The sequence below is a fragment of the Pteropus alecto genome, unplaced genomic scaffold, assembly GCF_000325575.1.
Source record: "Pteropus alecto unplaced genomic scaffold, ASM32557v1 scaffold159, whole genome shotgun sequence".
NCBI lineage: Eukaryota > Metazoa > Chordata > Mammalia > Chiroptera > Pteropodidae > Pteropus > Pteropus alecto.
In genome coordinates, this window is record NW_006443122.1 from 375,619 (window position 1) to 400,167 (window position 24,549).

General features: G+C 37.0%; 1 protein-coding gene across 1 annotated transcript in view; it reads left to right on the top strand.

The window, feature by feature from the left end:
• LOC102881749 (butyrophilin subfamily 1 member A1) overlaps positions 1 to 24,549 on the top strand; it is a 47,783-nt gene that overhangs the window by 13,047 nt on the left and 10,187 nt on the right. The window contains exons 3-8 of the mRNA XM_025040553.1: positions 980 to 1,258; positions 2,526 to 2,642; positions 4,072 to 4,092; positions 5,732 to 5,752; positions 6,826 to 6,846; positions 7,497 to 7,517. Coding sequence (XP_024896321.1) covers positions 980 to 1,258; positions 2,526 to 2,642; positions 4,072 to 4,092; positions 5,732 to 5,752; positions 6,826 to 6,846; positions 7,497 to 7,517 — 480 coding nt within the window. The remainder of the gene's footprint in view (positions 1 to 979; positions 1,259 to 2,525; positions 2,643 to 4,071; positions 4,093 to 5,731; positions 5,753 to 6,825; positions 6,847 to 7,496; positions 7,518 to 24,549) is intronic.

Here is a 24,549-nt window from a genome sequence, read left to right on the forward strand (position 1 = left end):
ACTGCCACTATACATCAAACTGCAAAGCACTGCAGCTGAATATGAAGCTTCTCCTCATCTGAGTTCTCAGGAAGAAGGAGCACAGGGATGAAGAAACCTGGACACTGTGAGGTGTCCACGTCACTTTAATTTGGATGCTCTGTTGCCTACAGCACAACCTTCATTTTCATATTTGAAGAAGACTCCCTGCCACCCTTGGGAAAAGAAGGAGTAAGGGGAGGGTATGGCCCCTTTTCTTTTAAGGATGTGATACAGACAGTGCTCATGCTATCTCCATTTACAGCCCTTCACTAGCATCTCAAGGCCACTCCTAAATGGTACAGATGTTTTAACATGTCATCTGTACCTAGGCAGACATGTCCATAGCTATAACATACATTATCCCACACTATGCTACCCGTTACACTAGCTACAATCTACACATTGATATTTAAACTTAAATTTAATTGATCCTAAAAATATAAAAATAAGTCATTCATTCAGTTCTACTAACCTTATTTCAAGTACTCAAAGTCTGTTGTGTTGGACACACTGACATAGGATCCCCACCTTCACAAGAAGCCCTAATGAAAGCACTTTGCTGCAAGAAGAGTTAAATGGATATCGTGGGCATGACTAATAATTTGCCACAGAAAGCCACTAACTGAGGTGTGTTCTTAATTTCACAGGCTGCAGCTGGATTGATAGAGTAATTTACCACCCAAATTTAAGAATCATCAGATAAAATGATGAATCTCAAAGGGCAGGGAGGAAAAAGAAAACAATCAATATGTATATGCTTGGTGTTTGGGTACTTTGTTAAATACTGATATTCCTCCCCAAACTTCTATGTGGTCAGTATATTTTTATCCCCACTTTCACAAGTAAGAAAGTTGAGATACACAGAAGTTAATTAGCAAACACGGATTCATTGGCCAATGTGAGATGGACAAAAAACTTTCAGAGAAGCATGCTTTCTCTACTTTTTTTTATTTTCCAGGCACAGGTATGGCTCCTCATATTCACATTGAGTCTGGTAACACCAAGGGCATTAAGGTGACCTGCACATCCACAGGGTGGTACCCAGAGCCTGAGGTGCAGTGGAAGGACCTGCAAGGACTGCATTTGACACCAGCCTCTGAGACAAAGACAATAGAAGGAAATGGCCTATTTCACGTGCAATCATCTATCATAGTGGACAACAGTTCAAAAAATGTGTCCTGTGTCATAAGAAACCCAGTTCTTGGTGTGGAGAAGGGAGCACGTGTTTCTGTGGCAGGTCAGTCCCTTCCAGAGTCTGCATCCCCAGCTGTCACTATTGATTAAGGTCTGATTGTCAAAGACTCATGACTGACAGGCCAGAAGGACATTCTAGCTCATTCATTTGTAGCTCTTATGAGAAGAGCTAGGAAAAGTACATCTTTTGTTCTGCTTTGTATTCCTCTCTGTAGCAAAGATATTTCAATATTTTACTTAGTAAAAGTGAGTGTATGGATATTCAACAGGGGATGAAGTGTTCTGAGGAACACGCCAAAGTCCTTTCTGACTCTCCCTACTGTCACCACCCAGGAAAACACTCATACCACTTTGAGTGTTATGAGTGTTTTCTCCCATCTGTCAAACTGAGTTTGAATCCTGGCAGTGCCACCTACCAGCTTGGTGACCTTGGGCAACAATTGGCTTTCCTGACCCAGCTCCCTACTATTAATTAGATATAATAATAATGTCTAACTCATGAGGTTTTTGTGAGGATTAGCATGTACAAATTGTATCAGACCTCAGGCACCCCAATCTATTCTGTTCTTACTCAAAATGACTCTCCAAAGCCATGGGGTTTTTCCCACACACTCCCCTGCAACTCTCCTACAAGGTTTACCATAGTCAGGGAGAACTCTACAGCCCATTGATAATGCTCTTTCTCTCTTGCTTTTTCTTCTTTCTCCAACTTTTTTCTGTCCCTCCTTCCCTTTCTCTCACCCTCTTCCTAATGCACACCAATCTTCCAGATGTACTTAATTATCCGGTGCACCATATTTGCCATGATTGCCACATTCTTATTTTGTCATAACTAAGAGTTTTCCACTGGCCCTTCAAGGCCATATCTGGATATCTCCTCTCCCAGGAAACTACTCCCCACAAAATATGTATTGAGTGTCCCTCTCATTCTTCCTAAACTACTTTGGATTCTATATTTTATTATCTCCCCAAAGAGAGCCTAAACCTATATCTTAATTCTTTTATTTCTTCATAACTTAGCAAATACTTAGTCCCAAATATATTTTGCACAAAGGATACATGAATGATTGTTTGTGGGACTTTTGCAATCAGTAAAATGTCATTTTTCATATGCTTCAGTTGGAGAAGGCATATTTGTTTAAGATAGAGAGAACTTGAGATTGAACACTGCAAGAGAAGAGCAGTTGTCAGAGGAATGTCTGCACTTTCTACAAATATCTCCAAAGAGAAAACTTCTGGGGATTAATTTCTAACAGCCAAGTCACCTGATGTCAATCTGGACCTTAATAGAGACAATTTCTGTTTTTCAGATGCCTTGTTCCCAAGGAACAGTCCTTGGATAGTGGGACTGGCTGTGTTCGTGGCTCTGCTGGTATTCGGCATGATAATTATCAGTATATTATTTCTGCGTGCTAAAAAAGCCAAAGGTAAACTAGAAAAAGTGGGGAAGAGTGACTTCACTTGTGAAGAAATCAAGAGATAATAGTTTTAAAAACTCAGAAATGCACTGTTGGGATTTTTTATCACTTAAAATTGTGGAGAAAATGTCTAAAGAGAAGAACTTCTTCTGTCTTTACACTCTTAGGTCTGTGTATTTGTCAGACATTAGAGATTTTTCTGGTCAAGATCAACTATAGCATCCAGAAAAGTACACATATATGGAGTTCATTAGTGACATGACACATAAAGTTATGGTTCTGGAAAATTCATTCATTCATTGTTTATGTACCTACAGATAATCTAATGCTCTGACATTTCTTGCTAACTAAAATCTTTTTTAAAAAAATTACATTCTATGATGAGAATGCATGTGTCCTTGGGTTTTTGTTTGTTTGTTTGTTTTGGTGAGGATAGGGATTGCAAACAAGCTGCATCAGGAATCAGAGCATTTCTTGGTGAGTGTGAGATGGTTTTGGCAGATTAGAGTTTTCATCCAGATCACAACCTGCCTGGGCCTCACCTTTCTCTCCTGGTGAAAATGCCTCTAAAGAGATGTCATTTTTCTGTCCCTTAATTTGGATATTTTTTTCTCCAAGCAGAGTTGGATTTTTACTTTTTGATGTTGCCAAAAACCTTTGGTATTGCTGCGCCTCACTTTTCTCTGTGGTCAGGGAGTTCTTTAAATCAATTCTTTCTTTAGAATTATTAATGTCACTACCTCATCTAGCCTGATGTGGTTATCCCTGTGGCATAGAGATATAGTTCTAGTTAGTTTTATTCTCTGTTAACTAAATTAGTTATTCTACTTTCTGTTTCTTGAGGGTGACCTGCCTGCCAACACAATTTACCTCATCTAGTCCTTAAAGTGGTAAAGTCAATAATCAAAGGTTAACAAAACCCAGAGTGAGATGGGGTGCATACCCTGCTGTTAAAGTGCAACTCTCACCTGCTGGTCTGTGCACTTGGTAACCCACATTCTCATAATATAGCCAACTCTGTTAATTTGGTTACTTTAGTCAATATTGAAAACAAATTTTTTTGAGTGGGAACTTTTATTAAGGAAGAAATGAGGTATTTGGCTGCTGGAGCACAGGATGGTAACATATTGGAAACTGGTTGAAGAAATCAAAAAATTGGGCGAATTTAGAAAATTTATCAAATTAATCAATCAAAATATCACAGCTTATCATTTATCTAAAATATTTAATTCGGTTAACCATTTTGGTTGTTTTTATTTTACATATGTTAATTTTATTAACTAAGTATATTAGCTTGAGCTAATTCTAGGAAAGAAATGACTAAATAATTTTTTAAATGAGAGACAGATTTAGAAAATCTTTTCATGAGCTGAAAGAGCACTAAACCAGACCCTAGATTAGTCTTAATAATGAATCTCTTTTGTAATATTTGTTTTAGGTTCTCTCAAGGAGGAGAATGGTGAGTTGGTTTAGTTCTAAACTCAGATAACTATAAATAGATGGACAGAAAGACAGTTAGATGATGGATAGATAACAGAGAGATGGGTAGGTGATTGAGAGATGATAGATTAGATAGATGATAGATAGATAGATAGATAGATAGACAGATGATAGAGAGATGATAGAGATGATAGATATAGATATAGATAGATGCTCAGCTTGTTAGTAGTATTTATATAAAATAATTGGTGAACTAATCTTGCTATTCTGTTAAAACTGATTACTTTATGTTCATGTGCCTATTTTAAACCTGAGTATATATAGTAAGTTATAAGATGGAATGACTAAAGAAGACTTTCTACAACCTTACAATAAAGGATATACATCTTCATTCATTTATTTGACATACATTTATTGAGCAGATACCATGTGTCAGGAACTCTGCTAGCTGCTAAACATATGACAGGTGCAATGCAAATGTGATACCTATTCTTTTGAAAAAAAGAGAGTCTGTTTTATTAATTTGTTTCTCTAGCTCTTAAGATGGTGCTCAGTACATAGATGTATCTTCATCAAAGTCTTGACATTAAATAATAATAACAGCTTTACATTTATTATATGTTTAATTTATTTTTTACGGTGCCATTGGTTAACGAAATCCAATAAGTTTCAGCTGTACACTTTAACAGTAAGGCATATATATATTTACATTGTGTGTTCACCTCCCAAAGTTAGATTTCTTTCTGTCACCACATATTTGACCCCCTTTACCCCACTTACCTCCCCATCCCCTCATCCCCTACCCTCTAGTAACTACTAGTCTATAGGCCATGTCCATGAGTCTCTGTTTGTTTGTCCTGTTCATTTGTTGCTTTTAGTTTTACATTCCAGATATAAGTAATATTATGTGATTTTCAACTTTTTCTGTCTGGCTTATTTCACTTACCGTGATTATCTTGAGATCCATCCATGTTGTCACAAATGGCAGTATTTCATCTCTTCTTATGGTTGAGTAATATTCCATTATATATATGTACCACAGCTTTTTTATCCAGTCATCAATCGTAGGACACTTCGGTTGCTTCCATGTCTTGGCCACCGTGAATAACATTATGTTTTTAAGAATTAATCTTTCTCTGACATTGCACCCTACCCTCTAAACTTGTGGTATCAATTCTTATAATAATATATGAAAAAATTTATAACTTATGCTGATTGTTGTTTAGAACAAAATGTAATCTAATTGTAAAATAAAATAGTATCTCATTCTTGCCTAATATAAACTATTAATATTCCATTAGAGGCATCCTGAAAACACTCTAAGCAAGAGTGATATTTTGTAAACTATTTGCTCTACGATGATTGCTTTGAAGGTCAAAATACTCATTTGGTAAATAAATTCTGGTCTATTGGTTTCAAGCAGCACACACACACACACACACACACACAATTTTATTGTCTCTCAGTAGAGAAGATGAATACAAGTAGGTAAATACTTCATGCATTTAGGACCCCTTTAGGCAATGCAATAGAAGGGAGCAGTCAGGGTACCTGGTCCTAACAGGGTCTTCATACCATCTTCTCATAAGCTGAAAGGTAGGTCAACCAAACCTTAGAAGATTCTTACTAATAAATTCATTTGTGTGTATTTTTTTTAGGTTCCCTCAAAGAGAAGCATGGTGAGTTGGTTCAATTTTAACTCATATATACATACTCTAACTGTAATATATGTATATTACATATATTATATATTATATATACACACATGCACACACACACATATACACACACACACATATATACCCAGCTGAGGTCATGCACTAATATATATATTAATATATATTTCACTTGTTAAAATTATATTTTTTAAAGAATTAGTCAACAAACATAACCTTACTCTTAAAACTGATTTCTTTGTGTCCATATGTACATTTTTTTCAGCTTACTCTAAAATATATGTGATTAGTTATTAAATGGATTTACTGAAAGACATCTGCACACCTCTATATTAAGGGATATACCTATCTGTTCATTTATTTAATACATTTATTGAGCACTAGTATGTGTTGGAACTCTGCTAGCTATTGAGTACATGCCTGGTGCAATACAGGTGTGACTCTTGTTCCTTTGAGGAAAGTGTGCTTAGCCCCTTAGATGGTCCTCAGTACACATCTGTCTCTCCACCAAGATTTTGACATTAATTGAGATCATATGTATCAATGATCTTATATTCACAATGTGTTTGATACGTGTTAATTATTATCTCGCATCACATACTACCTTTCTAAAAATTTATTATACATTCTTACGAAAATGTATGAGAAAAACATAGCTTATGCTGATGACTGTCCAGAATAAAATGTGATCTGGTCATAGAGTAAAATTTTATCTCATTCTTACCTAATAAAAACTCACAATACTATTCCCTTAGACGCATTCTGAAAATAGTCCAAGCATTAAAAAACAAACAAACAAACAAACAAGAAAAGCTATTATCCTTTGTTATGATTACTTGGAAAGCCGAAATACTCATGTGGTTGATACTTTCCCCCTACATTCTACTGTCTTTGGATAGGAAAGGTATGCACATGTACATAGGCTCTTTACAGTCCCTTCAGCCATTAGGAGGGAGACATTTGCATACCTGACTCTGTCCAAAGGATTGGGAAAGCATCTTCCTTTGAGCTGAAAGATAGTTCAACCAGACCCTAGAGGAGTCATACTAATGAAAGCTTTTGTGTCTGTGTTTTAGGTTCACTCAATGAGAAGCATGGTGAGTTGCTTTAGTTTTAACTCAGAGGACTTCATTCTTCTACTTAGAAGAGAAAGCCACAGATGCAGGGTGTTCGTAATGAACACACAGCAGAAAAGGTTACAAGAAATGTATATTCTTGGAACGTCCCCATGAAACTCAACTTATCCATGTTAAAATAGAGAGATTAAGGTGAAAACTTAAGTAAAGGCTAGTGTCCTATTCAGTTTGTTATGTATGTGGCTATGTTTTATCAGTTTCAGACACTGATTGTGCCCATTGAAGTATTTCTAAGAGCTGGATAGAGCAGAGGTTCTCAAACTTGAGCGAGCATCAGAATCATGGGGGAAGGGATCTTGTTAAAACATAGATCCAGATCATTGGGCATACAGTGTTTGGAGGATCTCAGTGAGAAGGCCTTGTCACAGACCATTCTGAATCATGGCACAGGATCTCAACAGTCAACCAAGAATCTTCTCTTTCCTATGCGGGTGTAACTGATCCCTAATCCCAACCCTGTTATACAACTGTTGGCTCACACACATCAAATAGGCAATTTGCACACAGGTTCACACTCATCACAGGCTGTACTGACTTCACAGAGCAATGAACCATCAGAATGTTTAGTTAGACCTTTGCCCTGTAACCTTTTTGTGGTTTTGTTTTTAAAGGTGAGCTCCGAGAACAATATGGTAAGTCTTTAATTTCTTCCCGTGTTTAAGGACTTGGTCACAATTTAAAAGGTCAGGTGATTTTGAGGGAGAGATTTTAGAAGAGGAAAAGTCTGCGTAGATATAAGGGAATGTAGATCAACTTGGGACATCAAATATTGTGTTCCCACCTCTTTGTCCTAACTAACATGTTCAAGAAGCCCTGAACTTTGTTGGACCCTTGTCTCTATAATCCCTTCAAGTCTGTAAGCAGTACACTTTGATTCTACAGCAAAGAGAAACTGTCTAATACCTGCATAAAGTACCAAATGAAGGCCTGCAGTAAACCCTGCAGAAAATCCTGAATAGGCCCTTGGTGCTCAGTTGAAATTCAGAGCACAGCCTGCTCCACCATCAAAAGCTCCCCTGCTGTTTGTCCTCTGTTCTCATTCTTTTTGTTAGTTTGCTTTGTTTATCTATCTTGCTGACCGACTGTCACTGGATTGAGAAGAGGAGGGCAGTGTGACATGAACTTGGAGCACCATCTTCCTTTGCATTTGCAAAGCCTGCTGGTGTTTGTAGGGTTCTCTCTAACCCACCATGACACCCTCAACTGGAGAAATGCTTGGCCACTTGCTGCACACCAGTTTCCAAGATAGGAAGTAGTGTTTGTATTATGACCAGATTATTCTCCTTACAAAGTATTCAGGGCAAATTTGTATATTGTGATTCCCAGGACATCTTTTGGGACAGAGCAGTGCAGCTGGTTGGCTGCTTCAGGTTGTTCCTGACTCCTAAGAACTCGCCGCTGCCCAAAGCTCACTGGATATGGCCCAGCAACTTGGGTCTCAGACTCATGGATACCAGATGATCTGCTTTTGGGAATAATCTATGATGAGCTCCACATGATCAGCAGGAGGATTTAGATGCAATGAGACTCTGGATAATGGAGCATGTGGCCTTTTAGCATCTCTTAGAAACCACCCAGCCAAGTCATACACAAAATGCCATTTCCCTTCCCCCTCGCCACCCTACTCCATCCCAAATTTTATGCTCAGCTAATATTTTACCAGGGCATAACTTGAGAGATTTAAGTCAAGATTGCTTCCCTAGAAATTCTTCCAAAGTTTGATGATTGTGGACTTATTTTTATTATATATCTTTTTTTTACACAGAACTCTTAATTAAACAGAAAGGTGAGTATATTTGTTTATATTTTAAAGGCAAATGTATCATATAAAATATATTTGATCTACTAATAATTGATTTTCATACCATAAAGTATCATTTCTTCTTAATTGTCTATACATGACAATTGTCAATTCATGTCAATGATTAGTTATCAGCTGAAATTATGTTATACTTGTATATTATAAATTATAGATTATATAATTTTTTTTGCACTTGAATAGTCACACTGAGGCATCTTTTTTCTTGAAAAGCAAAAATGTAAATACTTTATTAGTACTTTGTTTTAAAACAATCTGTCATTACCTAAGAAGTAATAAGCATATTTACAATGACCTATTTTCAAGGCATCTTTGTTGGAATATTTCCCTGTTTATCAGATGTATTTTAATTTTTAAAAACCACATAAAATATTTGGATATTTCTTCATGGTCTTTACTATTATGACTTCTAAGTTTAGAAATCAATACCTGAATTTTTTTTTAACTTTTATTTTTCAATTACAGTTGACATTCAATATTATACTAGTTTAAGGTGCACAGCATAGTGATTAGATATTTATATGCCTTACAAAGTGGTCCCCTTGAGAAGTCTAGTACCCACCTGGCATCATATGTAGTTATCACAATATTATTGACTATATTCCCCATCTTGTAGTTTACAGTCCCGTGACTATTTTGTAACTGCCAATTTGTACTTCTTAAGCCTTTCACCTTTTTCATCCACCTCCTAACTCCCCTCCTACTTGATAATCACGTTTGTTCTCTTTATCTATGAGTTTGTTTCTGTTTTGTTTATTTCTATTATTCTTTAGATTTCACATGTAAGTGAGAGTATATGGTATTTGTTTTTCTCTGTTTGACTTATTTCACTTAGCACAATACCCTCTAGGTTTATCTACATTGCCACAAATGGTAAGATTTTATTATTTTCCATGACCTAGCAATTCCATTTCTGGGTATTTACCCAAAGAAATTTAAAACACTAATTTGAAAAGGTACACTCAACCCTATGATCACTGCAGTGTTATTTACAATGGCCAAGATATGGAAGAAACCTAAGTGGCCATTAGTAGACAATTGGATAAAGAAGATGTGGTACAGCACCTGAATTTTTATTTTCACCTCTATTTTCTTCTAATTCTTGAGTGCTTTATTATTAAAAATAATTAATATTAATTTGTCTTTTGTATGATAAGATGCCAACCAAATGTGTTGACACCAACATTCAGCTCTTTAAAAGGCTTTAACACTTTTATATATTTTAAATTGTTAAAATATTATATGTATAAGCTTTGTCTGTGTCTGTTTTGTATTTTTTTTTGTTTTAATTTGTTTTTTAGTTCGCTTTCAACCTTCTTTCACTTTGATCTCTGAGTGTTGACATCTACTTTTCTCGATCCCTAGAATCTTTGCTTCCTTGGTAATTTCCTGATTGACCTTGTTTTCTCTGTGGGGTCCTGGTAAACCTCACTTGTTCAGAGAGGAACCTGAGTGCTCTCTGGGACACCACAGTCTGTGTCCTCTCACCATGGCATTCCATGGTGCTCTGTGAATATGCACCAGGTCTGGACATGTGTCTTTTATCACTCACAGTCAGTGGCCTTCTCAGAGATCAGGCCACCAGTTTACAAATGCTTACTGAGTAGAAAATGATTCTTATTTATGATTTTTTTCTTCTGTGTTTGTTTTGCTTCTTATTTTTTGATATAATGTAAGGCAAGAGTAATATGAGCTCTGATTTTTTTTTTTGATATAGGGTTTAAACATCATATAACACCTGATTGCCACAGAATCTCTTATATCTTATGATTAATCTGTTAGATTGACTTAACCTTATATTGATGTGAACCTCACGTTTTTCATCTTTCTCCTCTGGGCCAAAGGTGGGCCCAGGTGAAGAAATTTGGCCTGAGCTGCCTTGAAATGGACCTATTCATGGGCTTTTAGCAAGGTTACATATGACGTCAAAATTGTGTGGAGAGAGGGGTACCTAAGGGTATTCTTGGTAGTCAGTCTACTTTTGATTATTCGAAAGGCTAATAGTAAGATTAAATAAGATTGCTTCTTACCTAAACGTAATGATTTCCAGGTCTCTCTGTGAAGCAGTTACAAAGGCACATATAACAATGGGTCAGTCACATTTTGTGCAATATTTAATAAATAGCTATTTTGCAAATGTATTTATTGAGATGAATTTGCCACTGTCCAAGAAACATAGTAGATTATTACCTACCTAAGAAACTTCTTATGACGTTTCTGGGCTCTTCTTATCTGAAATCCTCAAAAGCATGAGTCAGTTGAAGTGATTGAGGGAACCACTGTGGAATCGTGGCTGTCCTTCAGTCTGCTGCCATGCAGAGTTCATTCTCAGCGCTGAAACAGTGTGAGGTTTGGATCAACACAAGACCAAGTGTGACAGGTTCCCAAAGCTGTAGGGAAGCTAAGCAACCTACAGTTTGGAACATTTTAAGGGGTAGCTCAGAAAAGTAACAGCCTATTTCTAAACTTCAGGGGATGTGACTTAAGTTCTGTTGTAAAACTAAAGGTTCTATCACTCAGGTTGACAGTGCAAAAGCCACCACTTCACTGGCCCCAGTTGAAGTGATCCAGCCTCCTGCCAAAACCCCCTGTCCAGTGACTCTTCTCCCTCTGAGAAAAATTTCTTCTTTTTCTTTTTCTTTTTTTTTTTTTAATTTCTACAGATCATTTGCCAAGTCTTGTAAATAATCTTGTGATAAAGTGAGAATATGTGAGCTAGTTTTAGACTACCCTCTTTGGAGGTCCTGGGAAGACTGATTATAGTTTGTAGGTAATTGGCACCTATTTTATCAGCTTTCAGATCTCATTTAAAAGATCTCATCATTTAATACCCTGTTCCATCTCCATATAAACACATTTATCAACCAGAAAGTAGTTGTCCATTTGAATTGTGATTTCTTTTCACTCAAACAAGAGGAGTTCACCTTTGTGTTGTATATGCTAGACATTCAGATGGTTCACCTCAGGATGTCTACTGTTAAGTGAGGACCAAGTTCTGGGGTGGATGTTCTGTGGGTAGAGACAGGAGAGCACTTACTAACACACTTTTGTTTTGTTGTGTTGTGTTTCTTTATACAGAGGAAATAGAGAAAGAAAACGGTAAGTGATATTTATTTTTGACTTAAATAATGTTTGAATATTTCATACCCAAAGTTTTTTTTTATTATAACAAAGCCAAAATCCAAATACCCTATTGATGACCTAAAAAATGTTTAGAGACAACTAAAATATCTTTCTGCAACTTTTTAAAAAGGAAGTAGTGGTATTCGTAGGATGGGGAAGGTTTTAGGCATAAATGGAGAAGGACAAGATGTCTCCATTTGTGGTGTGTTAGGACTGGGACTCCAAGGTCTTGGATCTGACCCACCAGTGAGAGCATTTTTGTGCATATAGTAATTGACTACCTCTTCCACAGTCAATGCTAAAGAAACAATAAGAAAAAGGATTCCCTGCCCTTAGGAAGGTTCTATCATGGGATAGAGGTATGCTTTGCATTTATAAAATAAATGCAAAACAAATGTTCTAATAAGTGTTAAGGAAGAGAGTTCGTGGTGCCATGAAAATGTACAATAGTGATTTGGGTTTGGTCATGGGTTGTGCACTTCCTGAGGAAGCAATGACAGAGCTGAGATGAAGGAGACAAGTAGGTCACATAGGGGACCAGCATTAGCAAGGCAGGGAGCACAGCAAGCACTAATATCTGGGAAGGGCCAGCCGCTGGTTCCATCAAAGCAGAAACATTAGCCAGGTGACTCTGCATCAGAAACCAGGCAAGGCTATGAGCTAGGACTTTTAGTGTGGTCCAAGAAACAAAATTGTCCAAAAAAACTGAACATTCTCCAAGAAAACCAGAAAATCACTGAAGTATTAAACAGAAAAAGGTATAGTGACAAGATTTTTATTTCAAAAATGTCATTTTTCTTGAAGATAGGAAATGGATTATATGGCTAAGAGTAAAAGTTTTCAGAGAGAAAAGTTAGGAGGAATTTACAGGGAGATATACATTTAATTAAATAATCTTCAATGCCATATTATATTTATTTTTTAGTCATTATATAAATATAATAATCTTTATAATAAAAAAATTCTGTATAAAATCTGTGGTTGAAAGAAAGAAATTCTGTGTAAAATCTGTGGTTCTTTTTGATATTTTTTATTTGTTCATTGATTAATTCACTTACTTTAGCTCATCTCAAAGTGAAAAAAAAGTGGGCTAATTTTTTTAATGAGCACTGAAGACAGACTGGGTTTATTTCTAATTTATTTTTTAATCATTTTTTAGTTTTTAATTACAGTTGATATACAATATTAAATTAGTTTCAGGTGGACAACACAGGGTGAAGTGATCAAATCACCCTGGTAAGTCTAGTACCCATCTGACACCATACACAGTTATTACAATATTATTGACTATATTCCTTATACTATACTTTATTATTCAAATTTTTTATCTTTTTTTCTTCTTCATCTTAAAGAAGTCCCTCTAATATTTCCTGTGTTACTAGCTTTTGATGATGAACTCTTTTAGGTTTTCAGTGTCTTGGAAGCTCTTTATCTTTTATTTGTGATAGCTTTTCTAGTAATTTTTGTTATGGGTCCTTGCTTTTCACCACTTTGAATATTTTGGGCTAATACCTTCTGGCTTGCTAAATTTCTATTGAGAAATTATCTGACAGTCTTATGAGAGCTCCCTTGTAGGTAACTAACTGCTTTTTTTCTTGCTGCTTTTAAGATTCTCTCTTTGTATTTAACCTTTGGCATTTTAGTTATGATGTTGGTGTGGGCCTCTTTGGGTTCATCTTGTTTAGGACTCTCTGTGCATCCTGGACTTGTATGTCTATTTCCTTCACCAGGTTATAAAATTTTTCCATCATTATTTCTTCAAATAGGTTTTCAATTGCTTGCTATCTCTCTTCTTCTTCTGGTATCCCTATCATGTGAATCTTAGTATGCTTGATGTTATCCCACAGGCCCCTTAGACTATCCTCATTTTTTTTAACTCTTTTCTTGTTGCTATTCTGATTGGGTGTTTTCTTTATCTTCTAAATCACTGATTCAGTCCTCCACTTTATCTAATCTACTCTTGATTCTCTTTAATGTATTCTTTATTGCAGTGATTGAATTCATTTCTGACTTTTTAATTTTTTAAAAAAATTTATTTATTTAAATTAATTTCAAGTGTACAGTACATTGGTTAGATGTCTATATCGTTCATAAAATGATCCCCCCAATTGCTCCCTCTCTTCCCTGGCCCTCCACCTAGCCATCACATTAATGCTAACTGCATTCCCTCTGCCATGATCCCCATCCCCATGACCAGCTATCAACTACTAATTTGTGCTTCTTTAACCATTCACCCCATTCTCCCAGCTCCTCCAACCCCCTCCCCTCTGTCTGACACCAAATTGTCCACTATATTTGTGGGTCTGTTTTTATTTATTTCCCCCCTCTCTTTAATTCCCCCTGCCCCACTTTCACACCTGACATTTCTTTATCCAATTGTCTGATGATGGGCATTTATGTTGCTTTCATATCTTGGCTATTATAAATTGTGCTACCATGAATATTGGAGTGCATAGATCTTTACAAATTATTGTTCTGGTTTTCTTCGGATAACTACCCAGAAGTGCAATTGCTGAGTCAAAAGGTATATCCATTTTTAATTTTTTGAGAAACCTCCATACTGCTTTTCATAGTGACTGTACCAATTTGCAATCCCACCAACAATACAGGAGGGTTCCCTTTTCTCCACATCTGCACCAACACTTGCTGTTTTTTGTTTTATTGATGATAGCCATTCTGATAGGTGTGAAGTGATATCTCATTGTGGTTTTAATTTGTATTTCTCTGTGGTTAGTGACCTTGAGCATTATTTCATGTCTATTAGCAATCTGTATTTCCTCTTTGGAGAAATATCAGTCAGGTCTTTTGCCTATTTTTTAATTGGATTGTTTGCTTTCTGATATTGAGTTGTATACGTTCTTTATATAGTTTGGATATTAACCCCTTATCAGATATATCATTAGTGAATATCTTTTCCCAGTCAATTGTCTTTTAGTTTTGTTGATGGTTTCCTTTGCTGTACAAAAACTTTTTAGTTTTATGTAGTCCCATTTGTTTATTTTTTTCTTTTGTTTCCCCTACCTGAGGAGATATATCTGAAAAGAAATTCCTATTAGTAATATAAGAGAGTTTATTGCCTATGTTTTCTTCTAGAAGTTGTACGGTTTTGGGTCTTCCATTTATGTCTTTAATCCATTTTGAGTCTATTCTTGTATACAGTGCAAGTAGGTGGTCCAGCTTCCTTTTTTTTTTTTTTTTGCATGTATCTGTCCAATTTTTTCAACACCATTTATTGAAGTGACTATATTTATCCCATTGTATATTCTTACTTCCTTTGTCATATATTAAGTGAGTGTATAGGAGTGGATTTATTTCTGGGCCCTCTATTCTGTTCCATTGATCAATGTATCTGTTTTTATGCTAGTACTATGCTGTTTTGATTATTGTAGACTTGTAGTATAGTCTGACATCAGGTAGTGTGACACCTCCAACTTTGTTCTTGTTTCTCAAGATTGTTGTGGCTATTTGGGTTTTTGTATGGCTCTATATAAATTTTAGGATTATTTGTTCTAGCTCTCTGAAAAATGCCATTGGTATTTTGATAGGGATTGCATTGAATTTATAGATTGCTTCGGGTAGTATGGTCATTTTAATGATGATGATTCTTCTTACCCATGAACATGGTACATGCTTCCATTTATTTGTATCTTCTTCAATTTCTTTTTTCAATGACATAATTTTCTGAAAACAAATCTTGTACCTTCTTGGTTAATTTGATTCCCAGGTATTTTATAGTTTTTGACACAAATGTATTTGTTTTCTTAATTTCTCTTTCTGAAAGTTCATTGTTGGTGTATAAAAATGCCACTGACTTCTAAATATTTATTTTGTAACTTGCTACTTTACTGAATTTATTGAACAGTTCTAACAGTTTTGGGGTGGGATCTTTAGGGTTCTCTCTATATAGTAACATGCCATTGGCAAATAATGAGAGTTTTACTTCTTCCTTCCAATTTGGATGCTTTTTATTTCTCTTTCTTGTCTTATTGCTGTGGCTAGGATTTCCAATACAGTGTTGAAGAGGAGTGGTGAAAGTGGGCATCTTTGTCTTGTTCCTGATCTTAAGAAAAACGCTTGTAGCCTTTCCCCACTGAGTATGACGTTAGCTGTAGGTTTGTTATATATGGCCTTTATTATGTTGAGGTATGTCCCCTCTATCCTCACTTTACTGAGAGTTTTTATCATACATGGATGTTAGATTTTGTGGAACACTTTTTCCGGATCTATTGATATGATCATACACTTTTTATCTTTTGATTGTTAATGTGGCGTATCACATTAATTGATTTGAGGATATTGAATCAACCTTGTATCCCAGGAATAAATCCAACTTGATCATGGTGTACGATATTTTTAATGTATTGCTGAATTCAGTTTGTTAATATTTTGTTCAGGATTTTTGCATCAATGTTCATAAGATATATCAGCCTATAGTTTTCTTTTTTTGTAATGTCTTTTTCTGGTTTTAGAATCAAGGTAATGGTGGCCTCATTAGAGGAATTAGGGAGCTTTCTCTTTCTTGAATTTTTTAGAATAGTTTGAGAAGAATAGTGAATAATTCTCCTTTGAATGTTTGGTAAATTTCACCTATGAGGTCATCTGATCCAGGACTTTTGATTTTGAGGATGCTTTTGATTACGGATTCTATTTCATTGGTGGTAATCATGTGGTTCATATTTTCTATTTCTTCTTGACTCAGTCTTGGGAGATTGTATGTTTCTAGGAATGTGTCCATTTCTTCCAGAATGTCCAATTCATTGGCATATAATTGCTTTCAGTAATTTCTCATGATCCATTGTATTTCTGTGGAGTCTATGGTTATTTCTCTTCTTTCATTTCTTATTTTATTTATTTGAGTCTTCTCTCTTTTTTCTTTGATGAGTCTGGCTAAGGGTCTGTCAATTTTGTTTATCCTTTAAAAGAACCACCTCTTGGTTTCATTAATCATTTGTATTGTTTTTCTAGACTCTATTCCATTTATTTCCACCCTGATCTTTATTATTTCCTTACTTCTACTTGCTTTGGACTTTCTTTGCTGTTCTTTTTCTAGTTCTTTTAAGTGTAAGTTTAGATTGTTTATTTGAGCTTTTTCTTGTTTCTTGAGGTAGCTTGTATTGCTACGAATTTCCCTCTTAGGATTGCTTTCACTGTGTCTCATAAATTTTGAGTTGTTGTGTTTTCATTTTCATTTGTCTCTAGGTATCTTTTGATTTCTTCCTTGATCTCATTAATATTAATATCCCATTAATTATTTAGAAGTGTGTTATTTAGCCTCCATGTGTTTGTGTATTTTCCAGTTTTTTTCCCCTTGTATTTGATATCTAATATCATACCATTGTGGTCAGAGAAGATGGTTAATATGATTTCAATCTTCTTAAATTTGAGATTTGATTTGTGTCCTCAAATGTGTCCTATCTTTGAAAATGTTCCATGTGCATTTGAGAAGAATGTATATTTTGCTGCTTTGGGGTAAAATGCTCTGAAAATATCTATTAAATCTATCTGTTCTAGTGTATCTTTTAGGCCCATTGTTTCCTTGTTGATTCTTTGCCTGGAAGATATGTCCATTGGTGTCAATGGGGTATTAAAGTCTCTTACTATGAGTGTATTACTACTGATCTCTCCTTTTATGTCAGTCAATAATTGCTTTATGTATGTAGGTGCACTTATGTTGGGTGTGTATATGTTTACTATGGTTATGTCCTCTTGATTTATCGATCCCTTTATCATTATGCAATGCTCTTTTTTTTTGTCTCTTATTATAGACTGTTTTAAAGTATATTTTATCTGATATAAGTATTGCTACCCGGCTTTTTTTTTTTTCTTTTTCGTTTGAATGAAATATCTTTTTCTATTCCTTTACATTCAGTCTGTGGGTGTCATTTGATCTGAAGTGGGACTCTTGTAGACAGCATATGCATACGCCTTGTTTTCTTTTCCATTCGGTTACCCAATGTCTTTTGATTGGAGCATTTAATCCATTTACATTTAAAGCAATTACTGATAGATATATCGTTACTGCAATTTTATTATTTGTATTTGTTATTTCTATTTTCTTTTTTACCCATTCTCTTTTTATAGAAGACCCATTAAGATTTCTTGCAATGCTGGCTTGTTGTTGATCAATTCCTTAAGCTTTTTTTCCTGTCTGGGAAGCTCATTATCTCATCTTCCATTTTAATCAAAAGCCTTGCTGGGTAGAGTATTCATGGTTGTAGATTCTTGTTTTTCATAACTTTGAATGTTTCTTGCCATTCCCTTCTGGCTTGCAAAGTTTCCACTGAAAAGTCAGCAGACATTCTTATGGGAGTACACTTGTAAGTAACTAGCTCCCTTTCTCTTGCGGCTTTTAAGATTCTCTCCTTGTCTTTTACCTTTGGCATTTTAATTATGATGTGTCTTGGTGTAGGTCTGTTTGAATTCCTCTAGCTTGGGATTCTTTGTGCTTCCTGAATTTGTATGTCTAATTCCCTTTGCCAGGTCAGGGAAGTTTTCTTCATTATTTCTTCAAATAGATTCTCAATTCCTTGCTCTCTCTCTTCCTCTTCAGGTACTCCTATGATCCGATATTTTTACGCTTCATGTTGTCCCAGAGATTTCTTAAACTATCCTCATTTTTTAAAATTTTTTTTTCTGTTTGTTGTTCTGATTGGGTGTACTCTGCTACCTTGTCTTCCAGTTCGCTGATTTGATCTCCTGCTTCACCCAATCTTCTGTTGAATCCTTCTAGTGTATTCTTTATTTCAGTTATTGTATTCCACATTTGTGTCTGGTTCTTTTTTATAGTTTCTATATATTTTTTATGCTTACTGTCTCTCTGTTGATGTTTTATTGTGCTCACCATTCTCCCCATAAGTTCGTTGAGCATCCTTATAACCATTATTTTGACTTCTGTTTCTGGTAGATTGCTTGCCTCCATTTCATTTAGCTAATTTTCTGGCATTTTCTCCTGTTGTTTCACTTGTGGAATGTTTCTTTGTTTTCTCATTTTATTAACTTCTCTGTGTTCATTTCTATGTGTTAGGAATATTTGTTTTATCTCTCAACCTTGGCCAGATAGCCTAGTGTGGAAGGTGTCCTTTGTGGCCCAGTGGCGCACTCTCCCTGATCCCTTATGCCGGGGGCTCTGGATGTAATCTTTGTGTGGGTTGTATGTGATCTTCTATTGTTGCCAAGCCTTTATTGTTGACAGTATATTAGTGGATGGGATTAACGCTTAGGCTGACTAATTGTGGGAACTGGCTGCACCCACAAGATAAGAGTCGTGTGGGGGCTGACCCCATGAGTGGGATTTACCCTAACAGGCTGTGTACTTATTGCAACCATCCTTTGTATGTATCACTAATGAGACTAGTCAAGGGTTGCTCCATTGTGGTCTGATGCCAGCCTCTAGATGCACTGGTTTTGTGGCCCCTTGAGAGGGGTTCCCCATAGGCCAAAGTTAGCCACTGCTTTTGATTGCTGAGGGCTACCCAGTGAGAACTACGAAGTAATCCACAGATGGTCATTGCCTATGCTGGATCTATAGGTAAGTGGAAAAGATAATGCTGTAGGCAGCAGTTGGTAATCCCCCATTCCTGACCTATGGCAGTTTAGCAGAGGTACCGGTGCTCTTCAAGGCCTGACACTGCCTGTCAGTTGCCTTTAAGTCTCTGAAACTGGATGAGCCACTGGGCGATATGTTTGTTGAGTGGGACAGGGACCCTAGGAGTCTCCTGGGTCTATTGAGTAAATTTCCCTCTGCCACTGCAATGTAAGTTTATGTGCCAACGCTGTCTCTGTGGCTCCCTGTACAAGTTTCCACTCATAGCAAGGTCAGCTGCTGTCCACCCTGGGCCTAAATGCAATACCTCAGGGCAGGGGCAGCTGCCTGTTGATGTTCAGTGGGCACTTCGTGTTTTGAGTGGGGCAGGAGCTCAGGGAGTCAAGGGCCATCAGGCTAATACAGACCCCTGAAATCCCCTCAAGAGATATTGCAGCTCGTACCACAACTGTGATCTGTCCACAACTGTTTTCCTTGAAATGTACTCACTGCACTAGCCAATGTCTGTTTCCTGCGCTGACTGCACAACCCAAGAGCCAAGCAGGGCAAAGGAGGCTGCTTGTCAATGGGCTGCAGGCACTTAGTAGCTTGGGTGAAGTGGGATCTCAGGGATACAAGGTCCATCCAGCTAATACAGCCTCAGTTTTGCTGCATCTTCTGTACCAGGGCATTCCCGCAGCTTCAGTGTGGCTCTTTTATATTATCAGATGTAGGTGTTATGGTCAGCTGGACTTCAGGTGATTCTTCGTGTTGATTATTTTATACTTTGGTTGTAATTTCAATGCAGACCTTCTGTAGGAAGATGAACTCTACTTTTACCTATTCCATCATCTTCCCCTCTCCCATTTCTGACTTTTTAAAAATTATTTTTTAGCTCCACTTTTTATTTTCTATCACCTTGTTAAAGTTCTCACTAAGTTCATCTACTCTTCCTCTAAGTTCATTGAGCAGCTTTATACCAGTTTTGAACTCTGCATCTGGTAGATTGCTTGTCTCAATTTTGTTTAGTTCTTATTCTGGAGTTTTGTTCTGCTTTTTCATTTGGGACATGTTTATTTGTTTCCTCATTTTGGTTGCCTCTTCATGTTTGTTTTTATGTCTTAGGTAGAGCTGTTATGTCTCCCAGTCTTGGTAGAGTGGGCTTATGTAGTAGGTGTCCTGTAGGAACCAGTGACACAGTCTCCCTGGTCACTTGAGCAGGGTGCTCTGGGTATGTTCCTTCTGTAGGATGTGTGTGCCCTTCTATGGTAGTTGAACCTTCTTTGCTGTTTGCACATTAATGGAAGGGATTGACCCTCAGGCTGATTGGTTGTAAGGACTGGCTATGACTCCAATGGAGTAGCTGTTGTACAGGGGCTGACTCTGTGGAGCAGGATTCACCTTAACAGGGCTCTGGTGCCTGCCAGGTCTTCCTAGTAGTTGTGTGTTTGTGGAAGTTGTTGCGTGGTGCTCTGGTTTGGTCTTAAGTTAGCCACTGACTGCCTTACTTTTGGGGCCTCTTGGGAGGGGCTTTGGTGGAGATCAAGGTCATCTACTATCTGTGCCCTGTCAGGGGCCACTTGGTGTGAGCTACAAAGTGACCTACATATAGTTGCCACTTGTGTTGGGTTTGGAGGTGCCTGGGAGAAGGTAAACTGTGAACTGAAACTGGCTGCCACAAAGCGAGCTTGAGGCTGATTAGGAAGAAGTATGAAGCATGCCGAGACCAGATGCTGCTTTCTGGGGTTTGTGAACCTCCGAGAGATTTTAGTAAAGCCCAAGCATAAGCCAAGAGAGGCCATTTGTATGTGAAAACCACTGAAAGTGGGCCTGCAATTTGTATGGAGTCAGGTCTCAGGGAATCACGAGGGTGGGATGAATGATATGAGCCAGGTTGATAGAGACTCAGGCATGGAGCTTGCCTGTGCATGCAGGCTGGGAGAGAGGAGGGTTCAATACAGAAACAATGGCTCTGCTAATACTTTTTTTCCTGGGAGAAATCTGCCCCTCCAGGCCTCACCCTAAGGCCAGAGAATTTAGTTCACCCACATATGTTCCTTCACCTTTTGAGCAGCTGTCCCAGCACTGGAGCTCAGGGTGAGTGAGTCCATCAGCAAGTAAGTGTGTGTGGTCCCTTTAAGAGGAGCACCTGAAACTCCAGCCATCTTTTATCTCACTCAGCCACCATCTCCCTTGTTTTCATGGGCCAAAGTTATTGAGACTTCTCTTCCTGGCATTGTAACCCTGAGTTAAGGAGCTTGGTATAGGGCTAAGACTCTTGTTTCTTTGGGGGGACATCTGTAGCCAAGATATCTCTCATAATTTTTAAATACCACACATGGGTGTGAGACCAGCTCACTCCACATCTCTGTCTCTTGTACCAATCTTGAGGTGATTCCTTCCATATGTTCTTAGTTGTAGGACTTCTGTTCAGTTAGACTCAGGCAGTTCTCAGTGATGGCTGTTCAGTAGTTTAGTTATAATTTGGGTGCGGTTGTGAGAGGAGGTGAGCACATTGTTTATCTTCTCTTCCATCTTGACCACAAACATCTCTGTCTGGGTCTAACTTGTATCTCTATCACTCAGCAGTTTTAAGATTTTGCAAAAATTTTTAACCCACCAGGACATATTATATTTTTCATTTGCAATATAGCTATGATAGTGGCATCTATTACATAAAGTCACTCTCAGTATTAAAAAAATATATACATTTAAATACATAATACATATATGCATATACTATAATTATTAATAGTAGCAAGAGTGTAGTTATTGAGTGAGGAAAAGAGATATTACTACCTGAGATCCAGTAAAACCACAATAGATCTACTGAATCTATTTAGTTTTGACTCCATTGTTTTTGTGAATAAAAGTTGACTCATTTTAAATGACCATAATGTATCATCAGATTGTATATTCTCCTATCAGTGGATGCTTTTTGCCATTACATATAGACAAGTACGAAAGTGCAATGACCACTCGGCTGTCCCAATGGACCAGAAGGGCTTCCCTTTACTGCCTCTTGAATGGCACTGGAAATTGCTCTACTACACACAGCAACACCACCAACCCAATGTCTACTAGGGAAAGTTTGTACTACTGTCCTGACTAGGCGGGCCCCAGTCCACTCTTGGGGCCTCCCCAGGCCTCTATGGCTTATCAATAATGTAAAGTTGCAGCATGAGATGATTCTGCTGTGGCTGCCACCTCCATGGAAAGAGGAAGCAGCTAGACCAGGCTTTGGTCTAGCTCTCCCAAATTTCTCAGAGCTGTGCTCCTCTTCTGGAGACTTTTGTGTTAAAACAAACAAACAACAACATAAACTAAAACTATTTCAAAGGTTTCATACACAGTGTCTCTCACCTGAGACATCAGTAAAATTCTATAATTCTTGGCCCAGAGACCTATATGTCAGTATGTGTGAAGTGGTCTCTGCTTCATCAAACTTTGGAATTATACTCAGATTCAGCTTTTATGCCTGGCAAAATCTTCTCATATAAAAAAAATCTGTTCATCAAATGTAAAAGTACTTCAGATGGGCCTATACAACAGAAACCAATTCTGATTGGAATCGGCATTAACCTTACATTAATCCAAACCTGAAAAACACTGCACAGTAATAATTATATTTCCAATAATTCTTTTTTTAAATTAAGTTTATTGGAGTAACATTGGTGAATACAATTATATAATTATATAATCAGGTGTACATTATCATTTGACATCTGTATATTCTATTGTGTTTTACCACCCAAAGTCCAGTTTCTTTCAGCTACCATATATTTGATCCCATTTACCTAATTCACCCTCACTCTAATCCCCTATATTTGACCCCCGTAACCCCATCTACATCCTCTGTCCTCCCCCACCCAGCTAGTAAGCACTATTCTATAGTCCTCTGGTAACCACTTAACTATACTCCATGTCCATGAGTGTCTGTTTGTTTGTCTTGCTCATTTGTTGCTTTAAGGTTTATATCCCACGTATAAGTAATATCATGTGATTTTCAACTTTTCCTATCTGACTGATTTCACTTAGCATGATTATCTCGAGGTCCATCCAGGTTGTCGCAAATGGCAGTATTTCATCTCTTCTTGTGACTAAGTAATATTCCATTGTATATATGTACCACAGATTCTTTAGCCAATCATCTATCGTAGGACACTTTGGTTACTTCCATGTCCTAGCCACCACGAATAATGCTGCTATGAGCATGGGTGTGAAAATATCTTTTTGGATGTGAGTTTTCAAGCCTTTGGGATAAATAACCAGTAGAGGGATTGCTGGATCATATGGTAGATCAATTCTTAGTTTTTTGAGGAACCTCCATACTGTTTTCCACAGTGGCTGTATCAATTTGCAGTCCTACAAGCGGTGTATGAGGGTTCCTTTTTCTCCACATCCTCTCCAACATTTGTTGTTACTTGTCCTGTTGATTATAGCTATTCTAACAGATGTGAGATGGTATCTCATTGTGGTTTTGATTTGGATTTCCCTAATAGCTAGCGATGTTGAACATTTTTACATATATTTGTTGGCCATTTGTATGTCCTCTAAGGAGAAGTGTTTGTTCAGGTCCTTTGCCCATTTTTTGTTTAGATTATTTGTTTTTTATTATTATTGAGTTGTATAAGTTCTTTGTATATTTTGGATATTAGGCCCTTATCCGAGATGTTGCTTGAAAATGTATTTTCCCATTTAGATGATTGTCTCTTCACCTTGTTGATGATTTCTTTTGCTGTGCAGAAGAGTTTGATGTAGTCCTATTCATTTATTTTTGATTTCACTTCTCTCGCTTTTGAGGTCAAATTCATAAAATCCTCTTTAAGTCCAAGGTCCTTGAGTTTAGTTCCTATGTTTTCTTCTATGCATTTTATTGTTTCAGGTCTTCCATTCAGGTCCTTAATACATTTTGAGTTAATTTTGGTGTATGGTAATAGACAACGGTCTAGTTTCATTCTTTTGCAGGTGGCTTTCCAGTTCTCCCAGCACCATTTGTTGAAGAGGCTTTCCTTTCTGCACTGTATGTTTTTGGCTTTTTTGTCAAAAATCATTTTCCCATAAATATAGGTTTACTTCTGGACTCTTGATTTTGTTCCACTGGTCTGTGTATCTGTTTCACTGCCAATACCATGCCGTTTTGATTACAGTCGCTTTGAGGTATAATTTGAAGTCGGGCAGAGTGATGCATCCAGCCTTG